The sequence below is a fragment of the Macrobrachium nipponense genome, chromosome 35, assembly GCF_015104395.2.
Source record: "Macrobrachium nipponense isolate FS-2020 chromosome 35, ASM1510439v2, whole genome shotgun sequence".
NCBI lineage: Eukaryota > Metazoa > Arthropoda > Malacostraca > Decapoda > Palaemonidae > Macrobrachium > Macrobrachium nipponense.
Genome location: NC_061096.1, coordinates 44,262,387 through 44,277,868, shown reverse-complemented (window position 1 = coordinate 44,277,868; position 15,482 = coordinate 44,262,387). Strand labels below are relative to the sequence as shown.

At 45.9% G+C, this 15,482-nt stretch overlaps 1 protein-coding gene across 6 annotated transcripts in view; it reads left to right on the top strand.

The window, feature by feature from the left end:
• Positions 1 to 15,482, top strand: part of LOC135208721 (endothelial zinc finger protein induced by tumor necrosis factor alpha-like) — a 55,844-nt gene that overhangs the window by 15,521 nt on the left and 24,841 nt on the right. For all 6 annotated transcript variants that reach the window (XM_064241208.1, XM_064241205.1, XM_064241206.1 and 3 more), the window contains exons 5-6: positions 14,636 to 14,837; positions 15,124 to 15,272. In XM_064241208.1, the coding sequence (XP_064097278.1) occupies positions 14,636 to 14,837; positions 15,124 to 15,272 (351 nt within the window). The remainder of the gene's footprint in view (positions 1 to 14,635; positions 14,838 to 15,123; positions 15,273 to 15,482) is intronic.

The window sequence follows — 15,482 nt, the reverse complement described above, 5'->3', positions numbered from 1 at the left end:
TCTGGGGGAGCTGTCCAGTGTATTGTCTTGCATGGACAAGGCCGTCAGGGATGGTTCTGAGGAATTGGCTGCTCATTTCAGCACGGGACTACTTAAGAAAAGAGCACTTTTTTGCAAATTTTTACTGCAAAGTCGGTCTCACCAGCGCAAAAAGCGGATCTTCTTTTCGCTCCTTTCTCAGAACATCTCTTCCCCCAGTCTATGGTAAAGGACATAGCTGCCAGTCTCCAGGAGAAAGCAACTCAAGACCTTCTGGCACAGTCTTCTAGGAAGCCTACTACTTCTTCGTCTTCTGGGTCCTCTGCTTTGAAGAAATCGAAGCCCTTTCGATCCGCTTCTTCCTCGAAGCCAGCCCCTCGAGGAAGAGGCTCTTTCAGAAGCAAGACTCCCCGCTCCTTCCAAGAGCAAGAAGTGAGAGGGAAGTCCTTCAGACACCGGTAGGAGCCAGGCTTCTACATTTCGCGAAAGCTTGGGAAGAGAGAGGTGCCGACGCTTGGTCTCTGGACATCGTCAAGAAGGGGTACAGAATTCCTTTCCTGATGTTACCCCCGCTGTCTTCGAACAAAAGGATTTGTCTCCGTCGTATCAGGGAGAAAAGCAGAAAGTGCTTCACGATCTACTAGATCAAATGATCGAGAAGCAGGCAGTGGAACAGGTCTTCGACCGGAGTTCTCCGGGGTTTTACAACCGTCTGTTCCTAGTGCCGAAGCAGTCAGGGGGGTGGCGCCCCGTTCTGGATGTCAGCAGTCTAAATCGCTTCGTTACCAAGCAGAAGTTCAAGATGGAGACACCTCAATCCGTACTTGCAGCTTTAAGACCGGGGGATTGGATGGTCCTCGTTAGACCTTAAGGACGCTTACTTTCACGTCCCCATCCATCCCCGATCAAGGAAATACCTGCGGTTTGTCCTGAAAGGGAAGATTTTCCAATTCAGGGCACTCTGCTTCGGTCTCAGCACGGCGCCGATGGTGTTCACCGTTCTTATGAAGAACGTTGCGAGGTGGCTCCATCTTGCGGAAATAAGGATCTCTCTCTACCTAGACGACTGGCTTATTCGAGCCTCATCGCAAGACAGGTGTCTGAAGGACCTTCACACGACTCTGTCGTTAGCGAGGTCCCTGGGACTTCTGGTGATCTCGAGAAGTCGCATCTGACTCCTTCTCAATCCTTAGTCTATCTGGGGATTCAGATGGACTCAGTGGCTTTTCGGGCTTTTCCGTCCCAGGGGCGACAACTTCAATGCCTGGACAAAGTGTCGGCCTTTCTAGGGAAGGAAACATGCTCGGTGAGGGAATGGATGAGTCTGCTGGGGACCATTTCCTCACTGGAGAAGTTTGTTTCTCTGGGAAGGTTGCACCTCCGACCACTTCAGTTCTTCCTCTCAAGCAATTGGTCACGCAAACAGGATCTAGAAGAGGTCTTGTTTTTGACGGAAGAAGTGAAAAAGCACCTCAAATGGTGGTTGGATCCAAAGAAGCTTGCGGAAGGACTTTCGCTCAAGCTTCGGAACTCCGACCTAGTGTTGTTCTCCGACGCGTCCTCCACGGTTGGGGAGCAACACTGGGAGGGAGAGAAGTGTCAGGCACCTGGAGAGGGGAACAGGTGTCCTGGCACATCAATCTAAAAGAACTTTCAGCGGTTTACCTTGCTCTAAGGTTCTTCGAGGAGGGAAGTCCTCCAGCAAAGTTGGTTCAGATAAACTCGGACACACCACAGCCTTGGCATACCTCAGGAAACAGGGGGAACTCACTCTCCTTCTCTGTTCGTCATCGCGAGGAATATCCTGATTTGGGCGAAGTCGCAAAACGTCACGATTCTGACAAGGTTTGTGTCAGGCGTGGAAAACGTGCGAGCGGACCTTCTCAGTCGGCAAGGACAGCTTCTGCCGACGGAATGGACCCTTCATCAGGAAGTATGCCAGGCGCTATGGAAGCTGTGGGGACGTCCTCATGTGGACGTTTCGCAACTTCCCGAACGAAGAGACTTCCGCTGTATTGCTCCCCAGTTCTGGACCCGTGGGAGCAGTGGCAGTAGACGCCCTACTGTGGAATTGGTCGGGACTAGACATTTACGCTTTTCCCCCATTCAAAATCCTCGGGGAAGTAATGAGGAAGTTCGCTGCATCAGAAGGAGCGACAATGACCCTCATCGCCCCCTTCTGGCCAGCGGCCGACTGGTTCACGGAGGTGATGTCCTTCCTAGTAGACTTTCCGAGGACTCTGCCCCTAAGGAAAGATCTACTCAGACAGCCCCACTTCGAGAGGTACCACAAAAACCTCCCCGCTCTGAGTCTGAACTGCGTTCAGACTATCAAGAAGTTGGCCAGAGCGAGGGGTTTTTCAAGACCTGTGGCAACGGCGATTGCCACCGCAAGGAGGCCCTCCTCAATCGCAGTTTACCAATCAAAGTGGGCTGTCTTTAGAAGTTGGTGCAGAAGGAAGGGCATTTCCTCCACCTCAACCTCTGTGAGCCAGATAGCAGATTTCCTTCTTCACCTTAGGAAAGAAGCGAAACTAGCCGTTCCCACGATTAACCCCTTCGACCCACCGGCCCGTTTGCCACTCGCCGATAACGCTTGCATACCGCATGAGACCCCCTGTCGACTGAACAAGTATATCGGTCATCACTTGCTCCCACTAAATTTTGTTATTCATATTTTTCCTTTATATTCTTTTGTGAAAATATTGTGTATATATCAATGAATATTGTTTACCACATGGGCAAAAAAAAAATATATATATATATATATATATATATATATATATATATATATATATATATATATATATATATATATATATATATATATATATATATATATATATATATATATATATATATATATATATATATATATATATATATATATAATAAGGATATCGGAAAAAAGAGGAATACTTAGTGGAAAAAGTAATTGCAGAAATAAAAACACTTATAAAGTAGTAGAAATAGTAGTAAAGTAGTAGAAATAAAGTAGCTGAAAAAGTAGTACAGTATTAGTAAAACAGTAGCAGTAGTAAATAGCGGTACTAGTTTTCTTACGGAAACGGTTAGTACTGAGGGTTCATAAGGAAACAGCGTATACATCATTGAATGTTTATGGCAATTGGTAATGACAACAATAATAATAATAAATAATAATAATAATAATAATAATAATAATAATAATAATAATATAATAATGATAATATAAATAATATAAATAATAATAAAAATCACAGTAATACCACTGCTACTACTGCTAGCAGTAGTAAAAAAAATAATGATAATATACAAATTACATGTAAGTGTAGAAAAAAATGAAAGTAGTTTTCATAAAAGCATGTATATAACACCGAACAAATATGTCCTCTGCTGTGCTTGTGCTGGAGGGGTTGATTATTACTGCCTCGAAGAGACCCAGCCCTTGGGGCCTCGAAAATCTCGTTTTTTATGTGCATGAGAGTGCCAAGCTATAAAATGTTCCTTTGAACATAGTCCAGGCTCCCCAGGGCACCCAGGGCAGTGGTAAATGGTATCCTTCCTCTTCTTGAAGTCCCTGGTGCAGATACGACACTTCTTCTGTTTCTTGGGTTGAATCGAACCCAGGAATGTATGACGCTCATGTTAGGCATCTTCGTGGGTTTCTGTGACTTCTTCTCCTCTTCTGCTTCGAGGATGGCTCTGCCACCAGGACTATGGTGAAATACCAAACCCTTACTTACTTCGAGGATAAATGCCATGAAGTCCTTCTTATAGCATTTTTGGTTCTTGTAGGCCAAGTAGGAGTTCAGCAGTATCCGAAAGATAAAATGTATACCAAGTTTTTTGAACCAGGCAAGGGATTTCTTTCCAAAGGCATATGGTTCGAGCAGCTGGTCTGCCATATCAACGCTCCCCATCAGACTATTATATTTTTCAATATGAAGTGGCTTGTTATAAAAAAAAAAAAAAAACACAGTTTTATCTCCGAAGAATGTTTTGCACTTCTCAACCATGCCAGCTGTATACAATGTTGTCAATACATTGACCTCCTTTTTGTCCATATACTTGACAACGAGAGTGTTGCCCTTCCTTGCAAAAGTTGACTGATGTTTGGAGAGTTTTTCATTTATAAGTTTCTTAGGGGGTCCCCTGCCAGCTCGTACAACTCCAGTAAGTGATGTGTCCCTGGTGAGTAAGTAATTACCAAGGCGATAACTGGTATACCAATTATCCGTAACTACATGACGTCCCCTGTCAAGCAAATTCCTCATTAGATGAAACTACGATGATCTCTGATATGGATAGGTTAGCACAACTGGGTCAGGTACCGAAAAACTCGTATCCTTCCCATAATACACCTCGAAATTCCACGAATAGCCATTCCAATTTGGATCTGAAGGGCATAGTATAAAAACCTTTATTCCAAATCTGGATCTTTTTGTTCTGATAAATTGTTTGAATCCCAGTCTCCCTTTCCAGAGCATCAGTGCCTCATCTACTGCAATATCCTTCCCTGGTGTGAGCAGAGTCTGGCTGCGTTGGCGCAGTAAGTAAAAAAAGGGTTCAATACGAGTCTTAGGCCTTTTCTTATCCACTTGGTCTAATGGAGCAAACCTCATGAATTTCAGCAGGCAAAGAAATCTTGCTCAAGACATTACTTCTTTACAAAAAATACTTGGACCCCCTACCATGGCATCTCGTGACCAATACATATACATACGGGGCATTTTATTCACCCCCATTATCATCAGCAAGCTATAAAAAACATACATCTCATCACGAGTCACAGGCCTCCATAGAAGTCCATTCACCTTACGTTTTCCTGTTGAGCGAAAATACTCATCAGCCCGAGCATTCATCCATTCACACAATGTGTCAATTACATCACCACAAAAGAAATAACAAAATGCATCTCGTGGGCAGCTGAAATCTGGTGTGTAAGGAGAGATAATATTGTCACCCTCCGTGTAATCGGGGGGCGGGCTCTGGCCGCACGTCACAAAATGGATCGGTTATGAACCGCCAACCTTCATCAACAATAGCTTCATTCTCCTCCAAACACTCGTTGTCACTGTCATCCTCTAAGAAACTATCATCACTGTCGCTACAATCATCAATCTGACAATAAATCTTGGCAGATACTCAGAGAACCCTGACTCTGAAACGCTATCATCCGACATAACGCTGGAAAAAAACGAAAGAAAAAAAAAACATAAAATAACTGCAATCGAAAGGGAAAAAAGTTTAGAATTCAAATCCTCATGATTTACTCACAAAATCGTGATATCCTTCATTCATAAAAGCCTGAGGCGCACTGGTATATGATAGCCCGGTACCCCTCCTGATATACCATATAAAAATGACGTCACGACGACAGTCGGACACTCATTGGTAAAATGAATAGTGTGGAGCTTAAGCACCTCTCTCGTACACATACTGTGTCTGCTACCCGTCCAAGCTAAAGAAAACAGCTTTGTTTTTCGAGGAGGGATGAAAGACGTATAAGCGTACGTCGCGGTCTTCTATTATTAGACCATAAAAAGACGTACATGTGTACGTCCCGGTGGCGAAGGGGTTAAAGGCTACAGAAGCGTGCGTTTCTGTGGTCTTCAGACATAGAGGACTCGACTTAGCGAATGATAGAGACATTCATGATCTCATTAGATCATTTGAGACTGTGAAAGTTCTCCAACCTAAAGTACCATCGTGGAACTTAGACGTGGTACTGAAGTTTCTCATGTCGAGTCAATTTGAACCGCTCCATTTAGCCTCGCTTAGGAATCTTACTAAGAAGACCATTTTCCTAACCGCTCTGGCGACGGCGAAGAGGGTTAGCGAAATTCAAGTCATAAGCAAGCATATTGGGTTCAAGGATCATAGTGCAGTTTGTTCCTTAAGTCCTACGTTCTTAGCAAAGAACGAGAACCCTTCCAACCCTTGGCCGAGGACGTTCGAGATCAAGGGGTTGTCGGAGCTAGTGGGACCTGAAGCTGAGAGAGTCCTGTGTCCTGTCAGGGCTCTCAAGTTTTATTTGCAGAGAACCAGAGCATGCAGAGGTTCTTCGGAGAACTTGTGGTGCTCGGTGAAAAAACCAGATCTTCCGATGTCGAAGAATGCACTGGCGTTCTTCTTAAGAAGTACGGTTAAGGAAGCCCATGAAAAGTGTAGTGAAAGTGACATGGAGCTTCTGAAAGTGAAAGCCCACGAGTTGAGGGCTATTGCTACTTCGGTGGCTTTTCACAAAAATATGGCAATCAAAGATATTTTGGGCGCCACTTTTTGGCGAAGCAATTCGGTGTTCGCTTCACACTACCGAGGGAGGTGAAAGCAACATACGAAAATTGTTACTCGCTCGGACCATACGTCGCTGCAGACACTGTTTTGGGGGCAGGAGGTAGCGCTCATCCTATCCTTTTAATGGTTTAGGGGAGTTTTTAACTTGTGTTATGGTTGTGGGTTGACCGCCTACGGCGGATCTCCCTTCCATTAGCTTAGTCTATGTGGGATACTTTTGGTAGGCTACGCCAGGTGGTTTTGGATTTTTACTTTCCGTTGCCCTCATTTGTATGGTCAATGGTCTAGTCACGTCGTGGTCTCGCCCCTGTTACAGATCATCTGGAGTGCACCAGCTGATATAGGTCTCTACCTCGCTGGCAACTCTAGTAGCACAAGCAGACTTACACGGCAGTAACCACGAAGTCAGCTATGCTAACAGGTAAGGAATCAAGATATCAATTATCTGCATATATATGTTTCCTAAAATCTTCTATTCTGTCTACTCCCACCACCAAAGGTGGGATTCAGCTATATATATATCTGACAGGTAAGTTTCATGAACAAAATGATATTGTAATGATACAATTAAGTTTGTTCATACTTACCTGGCAGATATATATAATCAAGTACCCACCCACCTCCCCTCAGGAGACAGTGGAAATAAAAATTATGAATAGAAAATGGGAATGATTCCTGATACCCGCCTCCCAGCGGCGGGAATGGGTACTAACCACCTGACTCCCACTGCGTGTGTCGTAAGTGTTTAAATTTCTGTCGGATTCGGAAAAATACAGCTATATATATATCTGCCAGGTAAGTATGAACAAACTTATTGTATCATTACAATATCATATTTTGAATGTTGGTGATGAGATGCGCATAACATAAGTGATGCCATTGTCAGTAATTCTTTACTGAACCCTAGTAGTGATAAGCATAGCAGTAGTTTAGCTACCTTTTCTAAAAGTAATAACATTGGCAGTGATATTGAAGCTGTAAAAACTGTTACTTTGTTTATTGTATATTTGTGATGTAATTTTGTACAATGAACTTCCCTGCCAGAATATATACTTAGACTATAGTCTCCGACGTTCCGACAGAATTTCAAATCTCGCGGCACACGCGACAGGTAGGTCAGGTGGTCTACCTTACCCGCCGCTGGGTGGCGGGCGTATGAACCAATCTATCTCTCCAGCCAGATTTTTTTCTGTCGCTGAAGCGATAACAACTGTTGTCGTTTCATTCCGATATATTCTTCATTTCTCGCTTGCCTGGAGATTGATTTGGACATTTTGGTGACGTATTCGCTCTATTTTGGCTTGGCATACGCTGATTGTGGACCGTTATTGACTTTGCGCTGGATTTTCCTGTAGAATGTCTGATTTTGATTCTGTTTCCAAAACTCCGGTTTTGTTTAGAGTATGTTTGACCGATGGATGTAAGGTGAGGTTACCGAAAGCTGCGGTTGACCCTCACACTTTCTGTGTTAAATGTAGGGGGAATGAATGTTCGTTTAGTAACCCGTGTCAAGAGTGTGAGGTTTTGAACGAAGATGAATATAAGGCTCTTTCTTCTTATATTAGGAAACTTGAAAGGGATAGGGTACGTAAAGCTTCTTCAAGGAGTTCGAGCAGGTCGAGAATGAGTGAGAATGAAACTAACATTAATGTAGTTTTAGAACCTTCCTCCCAGGTCTCGGCTCCTGCTCCCCGCACCGAAGCCGTAGATTTGTCTTCGGAGGCGGCGGCCTCAAAAGCTTCCTTGTGTTCTAAGGAAGACAAGAATCTTCGTACTGATCAAGGTAAGAGTGTCAGTGATGATAAGTGCAGTGTACCCAGTGATGTGGAGGGTGCATCTGACCGCTCCTTAGTGCCTCCAGGCCTAGACCTCATCCAGACTCCCAGTTCCAGTGGAGGAGGAAAGTCGAAAGCCGCAGGAGGGCTAGGGAGAGCCCCCACCGGTCAGGCGTCCCTCGGCTAGATCCTGAAGTTCGCTCCCAGGCTGCCTTGGATCGTAAGAAGAAGAATATCTTCTTGTCAGTGTTTTTCGTCATCCTCTTCTCCTTCGCCGAAGCGTGGTTGGAGCTCTAAGGAGGCGTCACGCCCGTTGAAGAGGGCTGCGGAGGCTCCCTTCAGTACGTTAGCGTCCAGCCCAGAAGACTTTTCTGATGTAGCTTCCTTGCAAGCAAAGAAGCCTAGGAGATCCAGTGATCGCCCTCCTTCTCCCGCTCCTCGCGCTGAGCTTGCTTCGGAAGAAGATCCTGGGGACTCTCCTTCTCGAGTGCTAGCGGGCCTCCACAAGCTCAGATCACAGCCTTGGCGGACTCCTTGGCATCGAGATCGCGTAGAAGGAAGGATTTGTCTCTCCCTATCAGAGATCGAGGCGCGTTTCTCGGAAGAGCGCTCTCCTTGTAATCGGCGATCTCCTTCTTTTGAGGATACTTCTATGCATCGTAACATTTCACGAGAGGAGGAACACCACTCCCGCTCGGAGGTGTCGAGACGCCATTCGTCGGATAGGCGCTCCTTGACTATGAAGATATTTCCCCAGATCGGATTCCTGCCTCGGGTAGACGCTCAGCCCCTTCTGTTTCTCCTTCTTCTAGAGTTCGTGCAAGAAGAGAGAGTCGCTCAGGTCATAGAAGACTTATTTCGTCGTCTCCGTCTCATCTTTTCTTCTCCTCGCCTTCTCATAGAACCTAGGGAATGCCCTTCTGAAAGTAGGCGCACTTCTCCTTCCGACTACTGTCGTCGGGCGTCGGATAACGTGACTGGTAGGCGCTCATCGCATGGAGTTCGCTCCTCCCCTGTAAGACATCAAGAGTCTAGTAGGAGCCCTGCTCCTGGTAAGCGTCCTTCTTTTAGTAGCTGTTCCCCTGGAGAAAGACGCTTTGATCCTCGTTTGCTTCGTTCTCCTAGTAGGCGCTCTTCGTTCTCGAGACTCCCTACTCCTGATCGGTCTCCTCTTGCTAGAAGTCAAGAACGCCTCAAGCGCCCTGCTTCTGTTAGGCGCTCGGAGCCTTACAGACGTTCTCCCCTTGGTAAGGACCAAGATCTCGTCGAACGCCTGTGCCGTTTAAGCGCTCGGAGCATAGCAGCCGCTCTCCGCTTCGTAGGCATCAAGAGCCTCTCAAGCGCCCTGCTCCTGATAGGCGCCCTATTTTTAGCAACGTTTCGCCGCTTGGTAGGCGCCAGGATCCCTAAGCGCCCTGTGACAGATAGGCGCTCGGCGCCTAGTAGCCGCTCTCCTCACGATCGACGCCAGGATTTTAGTAGGCGCTCTCCCTCTCGTAGTTTCCCTAGGGATAGACGTGGTCTTTCTAGGGAAAGGAGTCCTTCCTCTTTTGCTGTTAAGAGTTTGTCTTCGTTTAGGAAGGAATGCGAGATTAGAAACAAGAATTTTCGGATAAGCGTCCTTCTTTTACGACTCGTCTTTCTCCTGTACGCCTCTCTACTTTGGAATCTTCTCCTCATTCAAGACGTTTGTCTCCTTCATCGCACTGTACCCCAGCTAGGAAATCATCTAAGGATTCTCATAAGGATCCTCATCCTCGTTCTCCTCTTCAAGAAGACCAGGAAGCCTCTGAGGAAGAAACTAATACATCGGCAACAGTTTCTTCGTACAAGAAGCTCACAGAGCTTCTCCTTCAGGAGTTCGGAGAGTCTTTGAGCCCTACTGCTCCTCCTTCTCCACACTCGTTGTTCTCCACAGCGAAAGCAACGAAAGGATCTTCGTGTGTGAGAATGAAACCGACTCTTTCTATGAAGAAAGCGCTCAAGAGTTTCGGTCATGGATGCGTACTAAAGAAGAAGCGGGGAGGAAAAAACTATGTTTGCCTTCCCTCCGTCGAAGCTTTCAGGACGGACAGGATTTTGGTATGAGACAGGAGAACCCTTGGGACTGGGCCTTCCGTCTTCAGCTGACGCAGATTTTTCGGCACTAGTAGACGCCACTAGAAGATCAGCTTTGAATTCGGCCAAAACTACGTGGGCAATGAATGAAATAGATCACATTCTAAAAGGCATTTTTTAGAGTCTTGGAAGTTTTCAACTTTCTCGATTGGTCCCTCGGAGTCCTAGCCAAGAAAACTCAAGGACCGGACACGTTTTCTCCGGAGGATTTGAATTGTGTCTTATCCTGTATGGATAAATCGGTGAGGGATGGGGCAGCGAAATAGCTTCACTGTTTGGAGCAGGGGTCTTGAAGAAAAGATCAGTATTTTGCTCATTTTTAACAAAGTCTGTCTCACATGCTCAGAGATCGTCTTTGCTTTTTGCCCCTCTCTCTACGCAGCTGTTTCCTAAACACCTGGTTCAAGACATTTCGAAGGCTCTCTCTGCCAAAGCTACGCAGGACCTTCTAGCGCAGTCTGCAAGGAAGACCGCGCCCTACCTTCCAGACTAAGACGAAGAAAGCTAAGCCGACCTCTCAGGAACCCTTTCGAGGGGCTTCTACCTCTAGATCCTCTTCGTTCAGAGGTCGGAAACCAAATAGAAGAGGGAGGACTTTTACGAAGTCAATCAAACCTCCCAAGTAAGACTCAAGTCCTTCAGACAACTGTAGGCGCCAGGCTTTTACAGTTTGCAGAAGTCTGGGCCCAGAAAGACGCAGATGCCTGGACCCTGTCAATTTTGAGGAAGGGCTATCTCATCCCGTTCTCTTCGAGGCCTCCCTTGACGAATACCCCGAGGGAGTTGACGGCCAGATACAGGGACCCCATCATGAATCAAGCCCTCCGACTAGCGGTAGATCAGATGCTGGAAAAGGAGGCGATCGAACTAGTGGCAGATCATCTTTCAGCAGGCTTTTACAACCGCCTGTTCCTAGTTCCGAAATCCTCAGGGGGATGGAGACCGGTGTTGGACGTAAGCGCCCTGAACTTCTTCGTCGAAAAGAAGAAGTTCACGATGGAGACCACTGCCTCGGTGTTAGCAGCACTCCGTCCAGGGGACTGGATGGTGTCCTTGGACTTACAGGACGCTTACTTCCACGTACCAATCCATCCTTCCTCGAGGAAGTTTCTAAGATTCATGATGGGGGGAAGAATCTTCCAATTCAGGGCCCTGTGTTTTGGCCTCTCCACGGCCCCCCAAGTCTTTACGGCCATCATGAGGAATGTGGCACAATGGCTTCACCTAGAAGGGGTGAGGATTTCGCTCTATCTCGACGATTGGCTTATAAGGGCCAATTCCAGAGATCGTTGTCTGAAGGACTTGAAGAAAACCCTGGATTTGACTTATTCCTTAGGACTTCTGGTCAATCTGCAGAAGTCAAGTCTGATTCCCGCTCAAGAGTGCGTTTATCTGGGGATCCAGATGAACTCTGAGTTTTCGGGCTTTTCCGTCACAGGAGGAGGAGAGCCCGGGGACTCGAAAAAGTAACAACCTTCTTAGGGAAAGAAGTATGCACAGTGAGGGAGTGGATGAGTCTGCTGGGGACGCTCTCCTCACTGGAGCAATTTGTTTCCCTAGGAAGGTTGCACCTGAGACCGCTCCAATTCTTTCTTCATCGGAATTGGAGTCGTCCTTCTCAGGATTTGAAGTTCTCCCTGTCAATTTCTCATCAAATCAAGAAGGAGTTAGCATGGTGGGCGGATCCCAACAAGTTCTCGCAGGGACTGCCTCTTCAATCCCAGAACCCCAGCCTGGTGTTGTTCTCCGATGCGTCGGAAACAGGTTGGGGGGCGACTCTGGGAACCAAGGAGGTGTCAGGAACCTGGGTGGGGGACCAGTCTTCCTGGCACATCAACAGGAAAGAACTAATAGCCGTGTGGCTTGCTCTGAAGGAGTTCGAGTCAGATGTGACAGGAGCAGTTGTGCAAATAAACTCGGACAACACCACGGCTCTGGCATACATCAGGAAACGGGGGGACGCATTCCTTCTCTCTGTACGAAACAGCAAGAGATCTTCTTCTGTGGACAGAAGAAAGGGGGATAAAACTTCTCACCAGATTCGTACAGGGAGAAAGGAATGTAAGGGCAGATCTCCTCAGCAGGAAAGATCAGGTCCTTCCCACAGAGTGGACTCTGCACCAAGATGTTTGCCAGAGCCTTTGGAAGTTGTGGGGCAGGCCTCTCTTAGACCTGTTTGCAACTTCAAAGAACAAAAGACTGGATCTGTATTGCTCGCCCATCTCGGATCCAGGAGCAATAGGGATAGACGCTCTCCTACTCGATTGGAAAGGACTCGATGTATACGCGTTTCCCCCCTTCAAGATTCTGGGGTTGACTTTAAAAAAGTTCGCAGAGTCAGATTCCGCGAGGATGACTTTGATAGCTCCCTTTTGGCCAGCACAAGATTGGTTCACAGAGGTGCTGGAATGGCTAGTGGATTTTCCAAGATCGCTTCCTCTAAGGAGCGATCTACTCAGACAGCCCCACTTCGACAGGTACCACAAAAACCTCCCCGCTCTCAGTCTGACTGGCTTCAGACTGTCCAGAAAATGGTCAGAGCGAAAGGCTTTTCGTCAGCAGCTGCTAAGGCAATCGCTAGAGCGAGGAGGTCTTCCACCTTACGAGTGTACCAGTCGAAGTGGGATGTCTTCAGAAGATGGTGCAAGAGGAATAACGTTTCCTCTTCCAGTACCTCTGTGAATCAAATTGCAGACTTCTTTTTATTCTTAAGACAAGAATGTGGGGCTAAGTCGTTTCGACGATTAAAGGCTATCGTAGTATGTTGGCGAATGTCTTCAGGCACAGGGCCTCAACTTATCGGAAGATAATGGACCTACAGGACCTTATTAGGTCTTTTGATACAACGAAAATGCAGTCTCCTAAGACACCTAGCTGGAATTTGGATGTAGTCCTTCAATTCCTTGGGTCCTCTAGGTTTGAATTTGAACCCCCTAATTCAGCCTCATTCAGAGACCTTACCAGGAAGACTCTGTTTTTGATGGGCTCTAGCTTCCGACCAGAAGAGTGAGTGAGCTTCAGGCGATTGATGGTAATGTGGTTTTAAGGAGGACTCTCTCATTTGCTCTTTCCTTCCTGGTTTTCTTGCAAAGAATGAGAACCCATCAAGTCCATGGCCCAAGAACTTCGAGATTCGTGGGTTATCTTCTTTGGTAGGAGAAGAACCCGAGAGAACTCTTTGCCCAGTGAGAATGGTGAAATACTACCTTAGAAGAAAAGAGCAACTGAAAGCCAACCGAGAGGTCCTGTGGTGTTCAGTAAAAGAGCCTACTCGTCCATTGTCGAAGAACGCATTGTCCTTCTTCTTGAGAAGCCTCATCAAAGAAGCACACGGATCCTGCAGAGAAGAACATCTTAGGCTTCTTAAGTGAAAGCACACGAAGTAAGAGCCATAGCAACTTCTCTTGCTTTCAACAAGAATATGTCCGTGCGAAATCTGATGGAGACAACATTCTGGAGATGTCAGTCAGTGTTCGCGAACCACTACTTACGTGATGTGAGAATCACTTACGAAAAATGCTTCGCCTTGGGCCCGTACGTATCTGCGGATTCAGTGCTGGGGCAGGGAGCTGGAACTCATCCTGTTTAGTAGTATAAATTTTTTTCCCCTTGTATTTGTTGTTGTTGGTTGCCTTAAAGAGGATGCATGAAGGCATCTCTTTAGGTCGTAATACTAATCTTTAGTAGTTTGGTTAGGTGGTCTGATGAGTGTGGCTCCTTGCAGTAGTAGTGGTTAGGACCTGTTAAGATAGGGACGAACTCCCTTTAACAGGATCCGACTTGGATTCTACCACACAAAGGGATCATATATCCCAGTGGTAGATCCGAGAGTCTTTCAGCATCAGGTCACGTCCTAGCTGTAGCTCTCCAGGCAAAGCAGACTCAGAGACAGTATCAATGAAGTCTTCTGCCTGAACAGGTAAGAAACCAGGTTATTTATATCCTACAACATCAGTTGTTTCTTATCTCTCCTTATTACTTTAGCTGTCTCTTACCCTCCACCAAGGGTGCCAATCAGCTAAGTATATATCTGGCAGGGAAGTTCATGTACAAAAATGATATTGTTAAACTACAATAAAGTTTTGTACATACTTACCTGGCAGATATATACGTCTAATGGCCCACCCAGCCTCCCCTCAGGAGACAGGTGAAAGAAAAAAAAAAAAAAAAAATCTGGCTGGAGAGATAGATTGGTTCATACGCCCGCCACCCAGCGGCGGGTAAGGTAGACCACCTGACCTACCTGTCGCGTGTGCCGCGAGATTTGAAATTCTGTCGGAACGTCGGAGACTATAGCTAAGTATATATCTGCCAGGTAAGTATGTACAAAACTTTATTGTAGTTTAACAATATCATTTTTGTAGTATATAGAATGACTACAACACTCATTAGGCTTAAATTTCAGTTATGTATATAATGCTAAACTTTGTAGCATAGGTGTTTATTGTTTTGATTAAAATTAATCTAGGTCTCCCCTAAATTAGGTGCAATGGAGCTAGATCCACCCTCTGAAGACGAAGAATCAGACGAGAGGGTGAAACCGGACCCCATTGATGATATTGAGGATGATGACCCAATGGGAGATCACCTTTTACCAGAAGATCAGGGAATAACAGCAGATGATCCTGAGTTCAACCCAGCATATGATTACGAATGGAGTAAAGGCCGGATAAGAGGCCGAGGGAGGTAAATCTATGCATAATGTCTGTAGGAAGTAAATTATTGTGTTAATGAATGGTTTTGAGGCGCTCAGATTTTCTTGCCGTAATCTGGATTGGGACATATTAAAGATCCTAGTTTGTGGAAAACTGAGATTTCAGAAACCAAAGGTTCAGAGGTCATCATGTTCAGTAGTCAAGTAAAAATAACATTGGCTGTGCTTGCTGAATAGTAAGCCTTTAGGTTTATATTAAGAAAATGCTATATGTATATTTGTAATAATTCAAACCTTTTATTCATTTTTTTTCTCAAGGGGAAGAGGCAGGGGTCGGGGTAGAGGAAGAGGACGAGGTCGAGGAAGGGGTCGACCTCCAAAATACCCAAAGTCAGAGGGAGGCAGTGCCTCTGCAATGGGAGTGTCCTTGGGTGAAAAACTGGGACAACTCGTAACCAAGATTTTGGGTAAGTTATCAAATGCGACCAAAATAAATACCTTAATAGACACAGAAACAAGTAAAAAATGCACTGGTTTCTTTGGTGCAATTGATTTTCTGTACAACATATAATGCTGTATGCAACTCTCAGCTACGACTCTTGAAACTCTTGGCTGCGGCCAATGAAACTTTCACCCATGGCCTAGTGGTGGTCTGTGTTGTCAGCACCAATAGCAGT